Below are 20,067 nucleotides of genomic sequence, written 5' to 3'. Positions count from 1 at the left end.
GTACAAGGGATGGTTAGGGAGCCTGGGTCATGGGCATGTCAACAGAGCTACCCTGAAGCTCACCAGACTGCAGGATCAGACCATTGCATGTGATTTCCACTTCTGTAGCCCTCCAGGGACCTTTCCCTCAGTTTCAGAGTTGGCCATAAAGGGCAGGGCAAATATCTGGGTGTTTCGCTGTAATCTCCTCCCTGCTCTGTGGATCTATGAAGAACCTGGTGAGTCTCAAGCAGGGCCAGAGAGAGCCTGTGCTAGCAGCAACTTGCACCTGAGCAGGGACAGGACAGTGCTTCTGCTGGCAGCTTTTCCCATGCTGGGATGGCAGAAGGAGCTTTCTCCGTATCCCAGGTTTTGTGCTGCCTGCCAGCCCTGCAGACTTCTGGGCTGGAGCACTCAGCACCGCTTTGTTCTGCATCACGGCAGCTGCAGCGACTCCCACCTCGCAGAGGCGAAGGGGCACAGCACCGAGAAGCGTGAGCGGACCCGCGTGCTGGGTCTGCTCACCCCCTTGCTGCGCTCCCAGTACTGCCCCAGTCAGTCCCAGTTGACCGCAATGCCCAGATGTTGGAGGCTGTGTCTGAAGAGAGGCATGCAGGAGCAATCCTCAGGTCCTGGTTTTGGGTGTGCATCGCAGCCGTATGTCAACATCCTTCCAGCTCCTCCCTGCCCAGTACCAGTTCCCCAGGGAAAGACACTCAGCCACACATGCTAGGAAAACAGGGGACCCCAAGACCATGGGACCAAACCAGGATGGGAAGTGCTGGCAGTGTACATGTACCTGCAATGGAACACACGAGTGCTGAAAAGGAAGAAGGAAAATGTCACCTAAATAGTCTTTCGCCACTGGAAAGAAGAAGAGGGCAAAAGGAAAAACACTTGGGCTTTTTTTCCCCGCTACTTGTCATTTTCAAAAATTTATCCCTTTTGAAAGAAGAAAGAGGCAGTAGAAGTTCAGATACTAACCCTTAATTAAAATGTTCCTTTTTGTAATTTTGCTAGAAATGGAGAAAGTGAACACCTCCAGGAAATATTTTTATAGTCACCAGAAACCTATTTTTCCATGCCAGAATGATTTGCCAAACTAAGGAGCCAAGAGAGGGAAAAATCTGTATCAAAATCTCTCTGCTAGTTTTAGCAGAAAAGTAGTGACATGATAAAAAGGGTCAAAAGGTAAGTTGCGTGGGGAAAGTCAACAGGACATTACTACTCTCCTTGTAATTTAAAAACAAGGTAACAGGCAATTAAATCAAAGGCACATGCTGAAAAGTGGCGATAGGAAATTATCTGTGCGTAATGCCATTAGCCTGCTGTACTTGTTGCTACAAGATGTCACCGATGCTGGAGGACTCAGGAAAGCCTATAGCAAGCAGATAACAGGAAAATAAAATGAGGTGGTAATAATATTTCCAGGATAATACTGAGATACGGACTTTCTGAAAAAAAGGATAGCATTTCATAAGAACTGCAAAGGAAGATCCTTCTCCCATGGGGCTGTTACGACACACGTCGTCACCCTGAATGTCCTCCTCCCTCCTCGGAGGTGCCAGGGACGCAGCAGTGCTGGAGCGCTCGATGCATCACTCGTCGGATCTGGGATACCCACCCTTCGAACGTTTTGGCAGTGCCAGCTATTGCGATCTGGACACCGGGGAGGACACCTACATGCAAGCAGACAGCAATGGGCTCGTGGTGGCACCTCGTGAGGATGCATTGGCCCAGGTGGAGGGACCTGAGCAGAACAGAGCACCGTTCCTACGCTTCCTTTCCAGCTCGTCAGAGATGCAGTGGCTGGGGAAAGCTCTCCCCAGGGTGGCTGTCAGAGCTGGCAAGAACATATCGGGACAGAACACGACTGGTTTGTGTGGCTCGCCACTGCTCACTTGCTTTTGCTGTCCCCGCACTGCCACGCAGCCAGCACTGCATCTTGTCCTTATGGATGTCCAGCACTGCCCCCCCTGCTTGGAAGAAAGGGTGTGTGCACCAGTAAAGCAGTCATTGTAAAGAGATATTCCAGTCAGGACCAATTTGCTTCCAGCCAGGACCAATTTGCTTCCAGCCTCTGGCTCTTTTATGTCTCACCCATATGGGGACCAGCTCATCTTGCATCTCCTGTGCTCAGCGCGGCTGAGAGGGGCATATGGTTTGCCTCACCTGCCACATCAAGTAAAACTAATAGTTAAAAAAAGATAACATTCCTCTCGCACACTCCTCTTCTCCATGCCTGGACACAGCTTTTCCTGGGGAAACGTGCTCTTTGTTGCTCAAAAATAGGAATTCCTGATAAGAAGTAATGAACACACTGGCAGAAAGCAAGCCTGGGGAATTAGCAGCAGGGAAGCAAACTCTGATCTGTGGTTTATAAGATAATGTGATCAAGCACCTTTTCCTGAAGAAGGGTGATTGCTTTTATTTAAACAGAAGGAAATAACAAAGATTGTATATAGGATAAAGAGGCCCTTGTTCCTATTTGCAAAGTGATTGATGGGCTCTGAGCAAGGGACTTCAATTCTCCTGGGAGACAGAAGATAAAAACACCCAAGTTGGAGTTTGTCCCCTCCCACAGCACAGCTGAGTCTGCTCAGAAAGCCATTAACATGGGGACATTGCAGGGGCAGAGACAGCTATTAAAGAGGCCCTTTATGGAAATGGACTTGTTAAATAAAAAAATAGTGTAGGGTATGTGTTGCAGCTAGTCTGCCTGATCCCCTTTTGGTACATGTTAAACCAGTGATTTCCTTTCAGTACTTTGTCTATCTTTAATGCCTATGCAAGTCCCCTAAAATGGGGGTAATTAAAATCCCAGGAGAAAAATCCAGTGTCTGTGAAACCCATTGCAGCAATAGAAGGACACCTTGATGGCTACAAGCCTGTTACTGCACTGTTATAAATCACCCAAAGGTGTCTGCCAGTTGCTGGTTGCTCCCATGGCCAGGATGAGACTAGTTTTGCCGGTGCTGGCACCGTGCTTTGCTCCCTGGGATAAGAAGAGCTCTGGGACAGGCAGGTAGCTCCAGGCTTGGCTGGGGATGCTCAGCCCATCATTAATGTGAGCAGCACATTGAAACTACAGCCACCACATCACTGCAGAGCGCGATTAATGATAGGGGAAATTTTTAGAAAGTTGCATCCACAGAGCTTCTGCCAGCCACGCTGCAGAAAGGCACCTTCCCTGGGGCTTGCGGTCCTGCCAGCTGAGATTTGCCTGCTCACCTCTGGAGAGCCTGGGGACGAAGTAGGAGGGAGGGCATCCCATCTCCTCCTGCATCACCTCCCTCTGGAGCTGAAGTTGACCTCTTCTCGGCTCAAGGACATACTGCAGGGTCAGCAGCACCCTGGCAATGCACACACGCATCCTTCTGCTGAAGGAGCTTGGCAGCAATGGGCACTGAACGCGAGCATGGTCTCTCCCAGCTCCCGGGGACCTTCAGAGACTCCTGCTGAAATATTTTCTGCAAAATTGGTTGGTCTCAGGCTGTTTTGCAGGGAAGGCTTGGCTTTGATGAAGTTCTGGGAACCTCATCCAAGGTCTTTCCTGACATTTCACCTGCTCAGCTGCTCGTTGGGGTGAGCTGCTGCATGGATGAAAGCCCAGGCTGCAAGGACACTTGCCTGATAATGTCCCTCATCCCTGCTTTAAAATATCCCAGGCTCGCTCTAGCTCGCTGTGCCTCTTTCTTTCTACTGATTATCACAGAAGTGAATTTTTAGGGTTGATTCCCTGCCCTCATAAAGGATTATTTATGTCGATCTCTTCTAAATATACCACCTGATGATTTATTGCTTTGTTTCAGTATTATGGGAGAGTTTAGAAGCCAAACCCCAAGCTGTTTGTAATTAATTGTGAACCAATAATTAAGCCTTTTCTCCTCATTTTCCCATTCCCTTTTCCACACTAAAATTTACAGGCTCATAAAATTCTTTCCTCTTTGCTGTGGGGAGATATTTTTGCCTGGTTTTGCCACTTCCCAGCAAGTGAAATTATCATCACCCATTGCATAAGGGTGGGGAAAAAGATTATGAAGCAGCTCATTAATTTTCTCCATGGTTTTAGCAAGGCTGAGGTCATGAGCAGGGCTGTCTGTCATCTCTCATCCCTGCTCAGCATGTAGGGCATCTGACAAATCCTTTCCAAAGGTAAAAGTCCTGCGGGTAGTGGCTTGAATAAGGATATTTCAGTTGTTATGAGAAATGGAGAGCTGGCCTGACTCAGCCAGGACCTCTGGGTTAGTGGAATGATACCAATTTTTAGAATTAATTAGAAAATAATATGGATGTTTCCCCACCAATTTCTTTCAGTGAGTATAATAGTATTTTTTTAATGCACATTTCAAAGAAATTTTTCAACTTTTCCACTTAAGCCAAGCACCTGGTGAAAACACTGCGGTAAAAACTGGTAATGTTTGAAAAGTATATTAGCTTCCAGGTGAACGTTTATCACTTTAAAAGGCTAATTTTTGAAAAAAGCCAACCCTCCCTCCTGCCTCGATATTATTTTATGGCAATTTACCATCAAAACTAAGCAACAAACATTTTTCCTGAAACTCTTGCAGGCATTTCTGCTGATTTATGCTCTTATCACCCAGGATTGTTCACTCCCCGGTCCTCAAGAGTTAGTACTAAGCACTAAATAGCAAAGGGGTAAGCATCAAAGACAGTGAAATAAAAGAAGAGCAATGAAAGAGAGAAACAGATGAGAAGGCAGATAAAAACATGAGAGCAAAGCCTGCATCCCCCATATATCTGAATCCAACAAGAAAAAGGCCAATTCATGCATCAGATCAGACATAAAAAGAGACATTTAAATCTGTTAAAATCATCAGAAGAGCTGGAGAGGCCAAGAGGGATGGAGATGTCTAACCACCTACCAACATACCATGCAGGTCTTCAGGAAAGCTTAGAGAAGCCGATGGCGATGGGGGGCAGGCAGCAGTCTCGATGGAGTCTTCCTGGGAGCAGAGAAGGCCAGGAGGACACACCGGACAAAGGCAACGTCATCAAGGTGAGGACCTGAGGTTTTCTAAAGGGTTCACGTGTCCCACAGGGGCTGTGCCAGTGCTGCAACCCATCCCATGGTCCTTTCTCTGGTGTTGTGTACCTGGAGCAGAAGCAGATGTGTTCTGCACTGCTGACCTGACTTAGATGTCACTTCAGCTGGACATGGACATCTACTCCGGTGTCCTCAGTGTGTGCTAGAAGGGTTTTCTAACATGCCCAATGGTTTCTAAGCAGATGTTGGAGCAGGTGCTGAGAGAGCTGCAACCCCTTTGCACCACGGAGCAGCAGTTCATTGAGAAATTCTTCCAGTTAAACCACAATGCTGCAGACCTGCAGGTGCTGGAGGTAAGTGGCAGGAGTCTGTCCTCTCCAGTCCCACTGGCCAGTCCTCCCTCCAGCTTGATACAAGCCTCAGCAGGCACAGTGGGGTGGCTGCTTACCTCTATCAGATACCTGAGCTCTCCTCAGCTCTTGTCCTCTAGCAACCATCAGTAGTGGGGAAGCTTAAGACATCCTGATTACAGAGGAGAATAAAACTGAACTTAATTGATAGCTCCAGCAAAATCACAGGATCTCTAAGCATTAAACACAGGACTTCAATATGAGGCAGCAGAAACAAAACCCAGATCTTGAGTTTTCCTCTCTGAGGGAGGGCAGACAAATCATAATTTCTATTCCATTCTTTCTTTCAGGCATCTGCCACTAAGGGAGGAGAGAGCATGGCATCTCCAGAGGACCCTCTTTGCACCAAGCCTCGGAGCCAGTACGTAGGTGATGAGATAGAGCTGGCTGCTCTGTCAGGGACATGGTCTGGTGTGTCCTACTGGGACTGCCTGAGGAAATGGAGGGATTTTTTTTTTTCACTCTTGACCATCCTGAAGTCTACAAAGTGGTCTCAGGTTTGCACCCTGCATAGCAAAAACCCAGGAGGCATTGTAGCTGGGCATGCAGAGGGGCTGAGCAGAGCCTACTGGTTCTGCCTCTCCCCAGTGCAGTGGCTCTGCTTCAGGGTGGATGAGAAAGCAAGGTTTGTGGTTCATGGAAACCCCTATGTTTTGATCAGTTTTATTTCCTTATTAGCAATGTCATAAAGTGAAAATATACTACGGAACAGAAATCTTATAAAAAATGTCGGCATAAAACCACTGAAATTTTTCATTTGGCTGGCAAAACAGGGCATTTCAACGTCCTCCCACAAACAGAGATGGTAAAGAGTTAAAGGATGACCCAAGCATAAACAGGCTCCACTGCGATACAGAAGGCTTTGATTCTTTCTTTAGCTTTGCCCTTGCCTCTGCAGCTGGCCACAGGGCCAGTGGCCCTCCCCACTTAATTGCTTACCTTTGTTTTTTGCTTGTTTGTTTTTTCTTGAAGATTAGAAGAACCTACAACCCAGCTGCTGTGCGAGATCTTCAGTTGCCTGGAACCAGAGCTGAGAGGCTTTCTAGATGTCTGCAATAAGGTCCACCCATTCGGCTGCTTGCAGGTCCTGGTTACCTTGAATGACTCCATCTTTGAGATGTGGGGCTCTTCCTCAGCTCTCCCCTCGTCATTCCTCAACACTGTCCTCGGCAACATGCTGCTCCTGGCCAAGAGCAGCTTCAACAAATGCATTGTGAGTGTCAGCAGGAGTAAACCCAAGTAGACCCGAGTGATGGTTGACCTCCTCCAGAATCTTACAAACTTCTAACATGATCTTCATTGAAGGCAGTACTGGTTTATACCAGGCAGGAATCTGGCTTTTTGGTTTTTGGGAGGACTAGACCCTCATTGCATCAACAATTGTGTCTGTGTGAGGGAGGTGGGACGCAATAAACCTAAGTGCCATCTGTGCCTCCTCTTACCAGGATGGTCAAACCAAAGGGCTTTCTCCCATATAGAGTACTGGGAGGCTGTGGGAGTGATGGCAGTGTGTCAGATGGCTGGAGCCAAGCTCTCCTGTTCTCCTCCTGGCACAGCAGGACGTCCTCCAGGACCAAGCAGCCAGGAGGAGAGTGGCAGGGGGTGGTGGGTCGAGAGCCCATCAGAATTGGCCAAGGAACCCGACCCTGAGTCCACTGAGCTCGAGAGAAGCCACATGGTGACATCAGCTGTGTTTGTGCCAAGACCTGGAGCAGCAAGTCTGCTCATAAACCAGCCTGAGAAGTACAAGAAGTGGCAGTGGTGAACACCTCTGTCCTAGGAGCTGTGGGGTGTGTGGGGGGAGATTGCACCACTGTGTCTGAGCAAAGAACCACATAGCGTGGGAGACCAACTCCAGCTAGCACAGCTTCACATCCAGCCTCAAACACGGATGCTCACATACCTTCCCATAGAAGATATTGTAAATGGAGAAAGCGGTACACACAACCGATTACTTTGCTTGTTTTCTGGCCTGTGCCATAGTGTGCCATAAAATGAGGCCGGGGCCACGTCAGATCTGAGAATGCCATGTCTTGTGTGTTCTTGCCAGGGGACCTTCTGCAAAGAGATTGAGGAAGCAAAGCTGCCCAGCAAGATGAAAGGTGGGATCCTGCCTTCCGTGAGCCGCTTTGAGGAGTTTGTGAATTTCTCAGAGGAGGTGTTCAGGACGGCTCAGCGGAGAGGGGAGCTGGACAAAGCACATCTCAGGCTGGCCAGCAGTGTCTTCAGCAGCAGTGAGTACAAACGCTGGCAGCTGGGTGCGTCAGTCAGGCAAATGTGTATCTGCAGCTTCAGGAGTTCCTAGCAATCAGCTGAGCCACCAGAGCAGGGTATGTGGACACTACCTGCCTCCTGGGCATGCCTGGAGCTGAAACTGCCTTTGCTAAGCAAGAGCCTGGGAGCATCAGACAAATACAAAGAGCGTGGCATGCCAGATGCGTGGTGTCTGCCACACTGGGATGGTCCCAGTTGTGACAGGGCTGAGACGCATGTGCTTAGCTTTGAATCTAATGTCAACCTCTCCTTTCCCACTATGGAGGGAGTAGCTCCTCACTACATATCAGACTGCTCTTCTTACAAGCTCAGAGGTCTTGGGAGCAGCGGCAGCCAAAGAGCAACTTCCCCCAAAACACCGAGGCACATTGGTAGGGACAGAGGGCTCGGAAGAACAAGGCAGGCAGCTTTCAGTAGATCCCTGTGTTGTCCCAGCTGGTGCCCACAGCTGTTTGTCAGTGGAGATACCTTGCTTCCCAGCCTGGAGAGGAGCTGAGGGGCTGCAAAAGTAACAGCTCAGAGCCTCCGAACCACAGATCACGAGGTGGTGTAGAGCAGCAGCTCCCACCTGCTGATGAGCCTGGGGTGACCCACTGAATAGCAGCTCATAAATCCATGAACACAGCCCCTTCCAGGCTCCAGGAATGTTTATAGCAAAGCAGGTGAGATAGGGAATCAAACTAATGAACAAGGATCAGTATTTGTGTTACAAATAGTTACTCCCTCCAGTACTGGAAGAAGTCAGACAGCTCAAATGAGACAGCCTAATGACATGTTTACTGCCATGAGTGAGAAGGGCCCCCTCTGTTCTGCATACACAATGAGATACTCAAGCTCTCGCCCTTTCCAGACCAGCTGGCAAGTGGCTGGCAGGACGGTGAGCCGTGCCTCCACTTGGCAGGTTGAGTGCGTGCCATGCTGATGTGCTGCTCTAGAGCCCAGGTCAGAAACAGATTTGGACAGGGCTGGACTTGGATGTCTTTGCACCCTTTTGGGTAAACAGTTTTTAAATGTCATGACCCCAAACCTCTGCAAGGCAAGGTGGTTGAAGAGCTGAACAATCTGTGATGATGCTCACCTGAGCTCTTTCTTGGTTAAACTCTCCACTGGTGACCAAAGCCTGACAGCATCTGCATCTCATGTCCCTCCTGACTCAGCCTGCAGGGTCTTCTCTCCATACCCGATTTGTTCCTTTCTTTTAAGTCAATAGCCTGTCCTCAGCAAACCTGAAGGTGAACACAGATATGGTCATGATGGAAAATTTCCACCACATTCACTGTTTCCTGTGCCAGAAGAAGATCCACTGCCTGGAGGGCAAAAAGAGAGAAGCCAAGCAAAGGTATAGTGAGCACATGGAGAAATATGTCATCAAGTACCTGGGCCAGCCACTGGAGAAGCTCCATGTGAGTACAGGATAAACTGACCCTTGCCTGGGTCTCAAAGGGCAACTGCACTTCCCAAAATTATGAATTAACTAGTGTCCAAATCACCCCTCCCCAAATCCAGCCTGGGATTATATTTGTTGTCACACCCCCAATGTTCCCACACCTTCTCTGCCCACTTACTGCTGGGTTTCACAGAGCAGCGCAGCCCCAGCACGAACAGGGCTCAGCAGCATCAGGTGCTGGTACCAGCTCTGCAACTCAGCCTCCGTGCAGCGGCATGAGGACCTGCTCAGACCCCCACTCCGAGTTGCATGCCTGCATCTGGCAGATGCTAGTTTCTTTTTGCAGGGCTGCCTGGGCTAATAAGTCTAACAGAGTTTCATGCTTCCCAAGCAGCTGCTTTGTTAACCAAGCTAAGAGCATCTGGCTTTGCTAACTCCAACAGACATCCCCCTTCCTCCCAGAGAGGATGGCTACTCCTGAGAGCCCTCCTCGCCCTGCTCCTTCTCTCTTCTGACTGGCCTAAAATGTCTTACAGACTGAGATCGGCTTGAATTATTTATAGGGCCTGTTACTTACAGTTTGTTTCCAGTCTTTGCTGTCAAACATCTTGTAGGTTTGACTGGAAGATCAGTTTGGTGTCTCATGCTACCTGCAGCCCTTCTATGTTAATGGCTTCAAATCCTTCCTCTGTGAGGAAAAGTATAATTTCATTGCTCACAATGAAGCAAAGCAAGTAGCATATGAGGCTACTTGGATTGCATTCTGCTCAGGGACTTCTGGAGTCCTGACGTGGCCTTCTCTAGCAGACCACACAGCTCTTCAGGTTTGAGCACAATTCACTAACATCTAGAGAAGTTGTAAAGGGGCCTAAGTAATGTAGGAGCCCATTTCTGTTTTTGAAAACAGCTTGTACATTTAGGAACCTGTTTCCATCTGAAAATCCTTAGGATTTAGGGTATTTCTCCACAGCAAAATTGCAGTGGAAATACCTAAGACAGCAAACCGATTATTGGTCTGTATGAACAGGAGGCTAGACAGTAGGTTGAAGGAAGTGATTATTCCCCTTTTTCAGCCTTCATTAGACCAGATGTGGAATATCATGTCCAGCTGTGGCAGAGATAGAGATGTATGTCATATCCACCTGTGACCAGTGTCTTGGTGTTGCTAAACTGGAGCAAGGCCAGTGGAGGGCCACCAACATGGTGAGGAGAGGCTGAAGGAGCTGGACTTAGTCAGCCTGGAGAAGAAAATTTCAGGGGTACTTCAGTAGAACATTACTGAGGTGCACAGCAGGATGATGAGAGACAAGTCAGAAAATGTAAAAAGGAAGGTTCCAGCTGGATTGAAGGAAAAAATGACTATAAGGATAATAAAGCATTGAAACAGTCTGTCCAGAGAGGTTGCACAGTCTCTGTCCTTGAAGGTTTCCAAGACCTACCTTGAGAAATGCCCCAAGTACTCTCTCCTGAATTCAGTGTTGAACCTGCTTTGAGCAGGAGGTTGAAGTAGAGACCTCCTGAGCTCCCTTCCAGCCTGAGAGATTCTGTGTCTGAAAAGCACATGCAGAAAAAAAATATTTGTCAGCACTGAGCTTTTTGTGGAGCTACGCTGCTCCTAGTACTTTTCTGAAAGCTAGCTGAGGTCTGCATCCCTTGGGGTTGGCATAGCCCTGGGCCCTCAGGCAACAGCCATGCTTGGGGTGGGACATGTGCTCCTTTTGAATCTACAGAGCAGCCTTCCCTGCTTTCATACAATACCCTGGAAGAACTGGGAAAACTTGAGTTTTGCTTTACACTTCTGCAGATGCTGGGATCCCCAAACCCCACCTCTGGCTCCAAACCCCCTGTAGCAAGCAAAGCTGTATGAAGCACCAAGGAACATGAGTGATTTTTCCAGCAGTCCCATTGCTCCATGGTACTGCAACCCTTTGAGATGCTGCTTGCCGAGCAGGAAGGGGAGAGAACTGATGAAATTCTCTATGCTCTGCTTTTCTGGAGGATAAACTATCTCCAATACTTCATTTCCACTTAATTAGACATGGAAGGGAACTGAGGAAAGTGGTCAGGTTTCAGCCCTGACACGGGAGTCTACCTTAGGGCAGCTCTTCAGTGAATGTCTCCTTGCCTTTCCAGCACTTCTTTGAAGGAGTGAAAGCCCGTGTGGCCCAAGGGGTGAAAGAAGAAGAGGTCAGCTTTCAGCTGGCTTATAGCAAGCAAGAGCTGAGGAAGGTCATTGAAAAATACCCTGGCAAGGAGGTTAAAAGAGCCCTTGAGACCCTCTACAGGAAAATCCACAAGTATCTCTCCCCAGAGGAAAATCTTTTGCCGGTAATTGGAGTGTGATCTGGGTGTAACGCTATGATGTTTTGGGGGGTTCAGGACTACAAAGAATGTATAGCTGTCATGGGCTGATGAAGGGAGCTGACGGTCTGTTTTTCCCTAGGTGGTGTGGCACGCTATGGAGCAGGAGTTCCTACGTCAGTACCAAGAGTTTGAGGATCTGATCCAACGCTGTTATGCAGGGTCAGGGATTGCCATGGACTTCACCATGGAGGACTTGCTGAGCTACTTCAACTCCATCACTCTGTCCAACATGTAGAGGCAACCCTCTCTGGATGTCTGTTGGGAGCAGCTCAGGAATCCTTGTCTGCAGCTACACCTTTAAGGAGCTAAACTCAAAACACTTCCCAAGCTGAAGTTTGACACATGGGGGTCCCATCCTGAACTTAATGCCAAAGTGCCTCTGACTTGTCAGTCTTTGGCTAGATCTCCCTTGGGGAAGCAGAGTTCTCAGACCCAAACCACAGCTTCCCTGCTCCAAGAAACCATTATGCAACTAGTAAAAAAAAAAATTCCCAAACCTCAGATTTCTGCCAAAGTGAGTGCCAGTGCTGTACCTCTTCAGCAGACCACTTCCCAGTGCAGCTGAACAGCAAAAGGCATCTTCTCTCCAGGAACTCTCTCCTTTTTAGCTACTGTTAGATTTCACAGTGAACCTGTGCTAAAACAAGAGGGTTACAATGCACTGAGACACCTGGATGCATGTAGTATTACTATATCCAGATATCAGAACATGCACCATTGCGCTACCAGCTCTTCAGCAGAGACAGATGAAAGTTCAGAGTTATTAATATAAAAAGTTTTATTGCTTTTAGCTAAGAAAGGACTTACCTGCCTGTAAACTGGAGTGGAGCAAATGCTACAGTTCTGAGATCCAACTGGTCTCTCAGGGAGTTGCCTGTTCTTACCCCACTTTCTTATGAAGCATCTTATAGCAACATCTCAACTCACCAATATATTTTTTTTGTTGAAAATACAGCCTCTGTATCTTGTGATGATCATCATGGGGCAAACATGCTGTCCATTATAACCTTCTCTCTAAAAAACGTGAAGATCCTGAATCCTTTGGTTCAGTACAAAATACCAGGTCCATAGGCATGGCACAGAGTCAAGGACTAGGATATCAGTCCTATAAGCCAAAGTCCAGACCATCAGGGGCATTGACCAGGTAGAGGCACATCTGGGGCTAAACTGAAGAAAAACATTCCTACACCAAAACTCAGATATGGAGTGAAGGCCCTGAGAAGAGCTTAAATATGCTCCAGGGCCCATGGGTGTGGGTGGAAGCCCTCAGGTGAGGCTGGTCATGGCTATTAAGGTCAATTAGTGCCTTCAAAGCCCTGTCAGGCATCAATGTCAATGGTTTTGTTACTAGCACCTGTGGGAACAACTTTGGGAGTTTTAGTAAAGAAAAGATATTAGGATTTTTCCCAAGAAAATGAGGTTTGGGAGGTCCACCTGCTGCTTGTCCCTCTGTCTGCCAGCCCCACTGTGTAGCTATTGAACCTCTTGATCTGGAGTGGACAGGACAGCAGAAATCACCGAGACAGTCAGCTCCTGCATGTCTTGTGAAAATCAGGGGCTGACAGAGGGAAGAGGTGTCGACAGCCTCCTTCAAGTGAGGCTGCAGCACGAGCCGAGTGGCTTTCTGTCCTGCTCGCCCCACTCTGGGCCAGCAGGCACAAGGACAGGAGTGGGCTGTCACCTGTGTTTCAAAAATAAATGTGGTTTGTTTTCCATAATTACCTTCAGGGCAGATTTATGAGCCTCTTTCCCCATTCAGAGCATTGGCATCCTCTTCTTTTCTGTTGTTTTGTGTTGAGCCTGGTGGCCATCCCCCCACTGGAGGACTCTTTAAGGGACACCACCGTGCTGGGGAGGAACAGCCTTTCGCTGAGCTCTGGCCGTGGGATTTCCACCTCAGCTCTGCCTTCTTCAGTCTGAGTAAACCCACAGTGACGTTCAAGATAAGGAAGGCATGAGGGTGGTGGTGCATGTCCTGGGATTAGCTTGTCCAACCTACTCACCATCACCATTGCTAATTGACAGTAGATGATAGCCCATTAGCTGTGGGGGAAATTCTGTGGGCCAACTTGGGCAATTAGGGGAGAAAAATCCAAAAAGGCTGTGCAAAAAGGATACAGGCACTTTGACTGCTCCTTCCTGCAGCAAGCTACAGATGTCCTTTCTCTTGACCTGAGGCAAAAAAACATTTTCAGCTATTTCCACATATCAGAAATTCTGGTTTTATTTCGCATGTTGCTGTACACAGTGAAGCATGGGCAGCTTGGGTGGGGAAGGTCTAGGCAGAACAATTCTAACACAGAATGTCCTGTGCCTTGAACCACTTGCCCGGCAGCTTTTCCACAGCCTGAACTACTCACTCCTTTGGAGCCAACTGCCCGGAGAGCTTCAGACCTTTCAAAACTCCATTTTATTTTTGACAGATCTGGGTTTAGCAGAGGAAGAAAAAGAAAATCTCTAACTCTGCCTCAGGCCACAGAGAACCCCTTTGGACATGTCTGTTTTCAGGAAGGGGAGTCCGAAAAGGTGCCCACAGCTGTGCACATCACCCTGAGCCTCCTTTTCTATTGCTCCTTGCTACATATTGGCTGTTAGCATGCCACCTATAGCTCATACATCTTTTACGAGTGGGAGCTTGCAGTGCTCCCAGGGACAGCAAGTGCCTCGCGGGGCAATAGGACCTCAGCACGCTGCATGGTAGAAAATAATCTTGGAGGCAAAGAGGTGAACAGGCACGTTGCCCGCTGCCAGGGAGGTGGGAAGGCTGCTGCAGCTGCTTGCCACAGCTCCTCTTCTCCAGGCATATCCTTGCTTCTTCTTAACAGTAAGTCACCCCAGTCTGAGCACCAAGCTCAGCTGTGTGCTTTGATATAGCACTTTAACACATCTTTCCCTTGCAAAGGGAAAGATATGTGGCTAAAATATCCAGACTCTTCTCCTGGGATTTTTCAAACAACTCGATGTAGTTGGATTTTCAGGTCCTTTGGGTCAAGGTACACCTCTGCAGGGAGCAGTGCTCAGAGCTCCTGTTTCTAATCTCGTTGGTTTTTTACCCCCCATTCTCCTGTGATGTTGCCGCTTGCACAGCTCAGCTCTGGGCAGCAGGAAGAGCACAGTCATAAAGGAATTGTCCAGCACCGGCTTGCCCAGCTGTTTGTCCTCTGTCGCTGGCACTCAGCCTATTTTTGCAGTCCGATCTCCTTGCAGTTTTTTGCTGGGGGGCTCGTGTGGGAGGGGAGGGCTGTACTGGCAAGGTTTGCCAGGCAGGAGGTGGGAGCTGCAGGCTTTGACATGAGGATCCTGCAACTTGGGAGCGCTCGGGAAGACTTTCTGGGTGGCAAGGACTTTGCAGAGGGCCTGAGCCCAGGTTGCTCAGAAGTGAGGTGAAACACCAAACGCCATCTGCAGCGAGAAGGAGCAGTGACTTTCCGCTGCCTCTGTTAACAGCTTCCCCCCATATACTGGTGCAATCACTGGGCACAGTCCAGGCCATGCTGCAGTCCCACCTTGGGCTTGGGGACAACGGGGTCCTGCTCCAAGCAAGCTCCTCTGACTGCGGTGAGCAGATGCCCCGGTGAAACGGTGCCTGGTTTTATGCTGAGCTTGCTCCTGTGTCAGCGGGGCTTTGAGATCTCTCCTTGCCAGCCATTTCCCATGCACTCTGCTGCAGAAGGGCAATGCCAGAGGATGTGAACCCAACATAAGATAAAACACCAATAACCACTGTGAACCCAGGCTCTTGAGTCCCCCATACCCTCATGCTGCACCTCCTTGAACCTCTGGCATCAGCCTTACCCTCTGCCTGCTCATGATGTCTAGCAGTTTGAAGGCACATGACAAGGCAAAAAGGGGTTGGCGTTGTGGGCTGTTTTCCTGATTTGTGCCACTTTGTGCAGCATTAGTGTTGAGAGGGTTTATTTTCCACCTGTTTGGTTTTTTTTTCAGAGAGGCAGCAGGAGCGTCGAGCTTCCCTTGCACAGAGGTGTTGGTGGAGAAACTGTTGAGGGTCTCAGAAAAGTGAGTTGTATTTTGAAGCAGGATTTGAGTTTTTTTAAGAGCGAGAAGTAAATGTATCTAAGTAGAGAGCTGCTACTGATTTGAAGGAAACTTGACTCCATTTGTCACTGGGGGGCTTGTCACAGCCCTCCTAGTTTCCTCAGCCAGGTTTTCTGAAGGTAAAACCAACCAAACCCAAAATGAAATGAAAACTTCACAGCCTCTCAAAAATATCATTCAGGCCACCAGGGCCAAATCCATTTCCTTTTCACAGCTTGGTGCAAAGGTGCTCCCAGGATCTGGGGAACAGCAGGAAGATCTGCTGCCACTGAGTTAAGCAGCCTGAGCCTGCTTTAAATGTGTGTTGATGATCAGGGGTTCAGGGATTATCAGAGGGTCATCGGAGTCATCAGATCAGGATCATCAGGGATCCTGCTCTGCTGCAGATGGGGCTGAAGTAAAGCAGAGACGTGGCAAGTAGATCACTGAAATATTTACAGAACTCTTAATTTTCCTAAAACTGATTTTCCCCTGCCAAGCCACCATGTCACAGTCCCAGAGCCCTCAGCCATTTGCCCCTTGGGCTCAGTCCTACAGTGCACTCATGTTGGTGGCAAGTTCCCAGTCCGTATCTTATTGTCCATGCTTTACATCTACATTATATAGGCACCAGAAGAGATTCCCAGTAAGGCAGCAACAGGGCTTTGCACCAGCTCCCTGTGTCTGGCCTGCACATCCCAGCTGCCAAGGGAAGGATGCAACCTTGTACTGCAGCTGGGAGGGATTTGCTCCTCCTTTCCATCCCCATCCATGACACTTCTCTGCGGACTGTTTCTCTCAGCCATTCATTTTTGGAACAGCAACCTCCTTGCAAAACTTGACGCCCCCCCATGGCAACATGTCCAGAGCTTGGGAGAGACTCTGGACCAGGGAGAGGAAGGCCAACGCTCTTGCCTTCCTCTGTTCAGAAGAGGAATCCAGAATTGCTCCAGGAGCTTTGGCAGGGAGCTGCCTGTATGGCATGGAGGGAGGCAGGGATCATCCCTGGGAGGAGGAAAATGTGTCAGCAGAGCTGGGGCAGGGGTCTACTGTAGCAGAGTCCACTCCGACCCGGACTGATGGCACTCAGTTACTCGTGGGACTGTCCTAAGTTTTCTTCTTTCTTTAAGTATTTAAAAAGCAATTCCTCAATTATTTAAAAAGCATAAAACAATAAAGAAGGACTTAGGGTTTTTCAAGGAGAGCAGTTCCCCAGCTGGCCACTTTGCGGTAGCAATGTTATCATCACGGAAACAGTGCTGGAAGGCAGAGAGGACTCTTCTGACCTCTACAGTCAAAATCCTCTCTAAAATTGAAATAATCCCTGAACTGTGCTAATTTTATTTTTTTTTTCCTGCTGGCATTTCGTGGGAAATCCAAAACTCTCCACAGTGCGAAAAAATGCGAAGCCCTAAAAAATGTCATCCCCCTGGCCGCAGGGACGAAAGCCGCTTTCGGCTCCAGTCGAACCACTGGTGGGAGCTAAAGACAAGAGCTGCCGTGGGAGAAAGCCACGGCCAGTTCATCACCTTTACCCGGGAGGGGACCCCCAGGGACGGACCCCCGAGGAGGGGGGGACCCCCCCGGGGAGCGGAGCCCCCCCCGCCCCGACCGGCGGCTGCTGTCCAGGGTGCTGATGGCCCGCCGGGGTGTCCGGCCCTGCCCGTGGGACCCCACGGGTGGGTCTTGCCCACGGGTGGGTCCTGCGCACGGGAAGGGGCCCATGCCCACGGGAGGGGATCGGTGCCCACGGGAGAGGGCTGACAGCGGCATCCTGACTCAGCTTTGCCCCGGTCTCTACCGGTCAGGGCTTCTCTCCGGCCAAGTGCTTGTGCCCTGTTGATTTCTGCCGTGGGATTGCAGTTATCGATCGATCGCTAACACGGATGCTGCCTGGCTCCGCACCGCAAGTGTCCTTTCATTCACGGAGCTTGCTACCGTAAATATGTTTGTGGAGAAATGGTTCCTTTTCTTCATTTTAAGTGTCGTTTATCTTGGAACGGCAGTAGAAAGAAGGACAGTGGGTCTTTTCTTATTCAGCCTGAGAGGAGAAGTTAGGGACTTTGGTGGCACCATATTAGCCACTAAATGCCCTCAGTGTCACACAAGCTGGTCTATAATTTTCACAGGCCATTTTTTTCCTTGGCTCTTTTAAGGTCTTGCTTCCCTTACCAGGGGTTTGGCCTCCTAATTTGTTAAGGATATGAAACATTTGCTGTTTGAAACTGGAAATAATGAGTGACACACTTTCCTGGGCTGGGATACTGGAGGCATTTTCAGGGTCCCAGGCTTTTAGAGGAAATATCATGAATGAAAAAAATCTCAGGTATGCCTTTAGCTCCTGGATGCTCTGGAAAAGCCACTTACTGCTTCAACTGATAAGGGGCCCAATAAAAGGAAAGCTGGACCCTACCAGCCTTCCTGTGCCTTCCCTTCCTAATTTTACACATCGTCTGCTGAAAGGTGTCAGGATTGTATCTGATGGGACAGCCAAGACATGAATGAGGTTTAGAAGGGTTTCTGGACCTCAGGGACAAAATGTAGCCTAAAACCCAACTGAAAAGCTCTTTTTTTCTGCTCCAGCACCAACAGGTAAATGGTGCAAGTTCCCTCCTCTCCTGCTCAGCTTCACTGCTACACGGCATCACTTCTGCAGCATGGTGCAGAAGGCATGGAAATGAGAACATTGGAACAAATGTTAGGACACTGAAACCACTGATAATCCACTGAGGTGCATTGTTCCTTCCACTGAAGCCCATCTCGGTTCTGTCACACATTTTTATTCCCTTGACAAATGTCAAGCTAACGGCTGACTTGGAAGGCACTGGCTCTGTAGGTTTCCAGCTCTTTGGGCTGTGAAACACGGAATGACTTTTTGGTGATCTCACACCTGATTCGAACCAAGGGAAACTAGAGGTTTGTCATGGAAACTTAGCAAATATTTGACATCTGTTGCTTAATGGAGAAACACTGGGTAACTTCTCTTCTTTGAAAGATTGCGTTTAACCACACCCAGACTTTGCTGGCTAATAGCTATTGTTCTCACCGGGAAAAACAGCCTGTGAGGTTCAATGTAAATGTATGACCCTGGAGAAATCACTGGCCACAGGCCAGCCTTCTAGGTGGCCCTGTCCTAGCCTCTGCTGGGTTCCCCATCTATTGGAAAAGCCTCTGTATTGCATATGCTCAGATTAAAACTGAAAACCTGGTGGTCTACATAATGTAGCATTAAATCTTTATGCAGAAAATGAATTTACTTCAGTTCTTTATTCAGAAAGATTCAGTGTGAATATGCTAGACAGTATGAGAGAGTAGATTAACAGGTGGGCAAACAGTTTTGCTCTGGCTGGGAAGTTCTCTGCACAGACCACTACCAGCAAGCTAAAAAGGAACCGGCCCACATTCCTTCTTGCCTGTCTAGTCCCATCTCAATCACCCTTGCAGAAGGCAACCCTCACTTCTGCAACAGATTCTGTATCTATATCATGATCATATTGGAAACAAGTCATTTGGATCAGCAATCACAGTATTTGTTTAATGTACAGAGGAATATTGCATAGTTCTCCACCTCACTGTTCAGAAAGGATGCAGGTAAGAAAGCCTTTCAGTGAATGGCTACTCAGGAGCACAAGTACAGATTTCATCCCGGCTGGAAAGATGAGTTACGAACTGACTTTCAGTAAGCTTTCCCTCCTCTCCGGGGACAGAAACAGGAATTTCCCAATGTGAGTCACAGCGTGTATGTGCCCAAGTCACCATCCAGAGGTCCCCATCTCTGCACGGACTATAGAGCCCATCTCCGGCGAGCCAGCTCTGAATAGGTGCCTGGGTGACCTGCACAAAGCCAGGAGGGATGATGTGGCACAGCCCTAGGATTGGCAGGGATCACCTCACAGGAGGTGTAGGAGGTAGGTATGGGACTCATGTAGGGTTCCTCACCTACCGATTGCCTTTCGTTCAGAAAAGACACAGAGGTTTTAAGGGTCCTTGAACCATCCCTTGCACACAGAGAAGTGACAAGCTCTTCCCAAGTGCTGGAGAAATGGGAGGCTTTTACTGGAAAAGAAAAAAAATCCCTCTCTGCCTGAGACTTTTGCAGGCAGTGCTGTTTACAGTAACTGATAGATTTTTCATCTGGCCAGCATGACTAACTAACCATGATCCAAAAAGTGCCCAGAAGAGCGCTAAGAAAAGCACACATTTTGCAGTTGAACTTCCTCTTCTTCCCAGACTCAGCGGTTAGGCATTCTGCACAGAAAAACTTTGAATGCAGCTTTAAAAAATATCTAGACGCAGTTCCTTCTGGGGAACCAGCTTCCAAATGATACCCCAGGATTCTCATAGATTCCCGTGGGATTTTTTTTGTATTTGTGGTGGCCTTTCAGCTACTCAGACAGCACCAACCATGAGTTGAAATTTAATCTGTGTACTAATTACTGACACAGACACACCTCCTGCCTCATGGGCTCCTTTGGTATTAAAGCGCCTGTTTTGACTTCAAGGGGTGGGAACTTTCCCATCATTGGAAATCAATAGTAAAGCACCAATGAAGAAAGGAATCAGAGTTTCACCAGGGCAAGTCCCTTATCAAAAACCCACTTGCTGTTCCC

General features: G+C 48.6%; 1 protein-coding gene across 1 annotated transcript in view; it reads left to right on the top strand.

The window, feature by feature from the left end:
• Nucleotides 1-12,366, top strand: part of LOC128153780 (exocyst complex component 1-like) — a 29,242-nt gene extending 16,876 nt beyond the window's left edge. The window contains exons 10-17 of the mRNA XM_052813514.1: nucleotides 4,881-4,999; nucleotides 5,230-5,340; nucleotides 5,688-5,758; nucleotides 6,370-6,610; nucleotides 7,448-7,631; nucleotides 8,875-9,074; nucleotides 11,192-11,386; nucleotides 11,502-12,366. Of these exons, the coding sequence (XP_052669474.1) occupies nucleotides 4,881-4,999; nucleotides 5,230-5,340; nucleotides 5,688-5,758; nucleotides 6,370-6,610; nucleotides 7,448-7,631; nucleotides 8,875-9,074; nucleotides 11,192-11,386; nucleotides 11,502-11,657 (1,277 nt within the window). The 3' untranslated portion in view covers nucleotides 11,658-12,366. The remainder of the gene's footprint in view (nucleotides 1-4,880; nucleotides 5,000-5,229; nucleotides 5,341-5,687; nucleotides 5,759-6,369; nucleotides 6,611-7,447; nucleotides 7,632-8,874; nucleotides 9,075-11,191; nucleotides 11,387-11,501) is intronic.
• Nucleotides 12,367-20,067: the final 7,701 nt, after the last annotated feature.

Source organism: Harpia harpyja, chromosome 18 (assembly GCF_026419915.1).
Source record: "Harpia harpyja isolate bHarHar1 chromosome 18, bHarHar1 primary haplotype, whole genome shotgun sequence".
NCBI classification, from domain to species: Eukaryota; Metazoa; Chordata; class Aves; order Accipitriformes; family Accipitridae; genus Harpia; species Harpia harpyja.
This window is presented reverse-complemented; position numbering and strand designations above follow the sequence as displayed.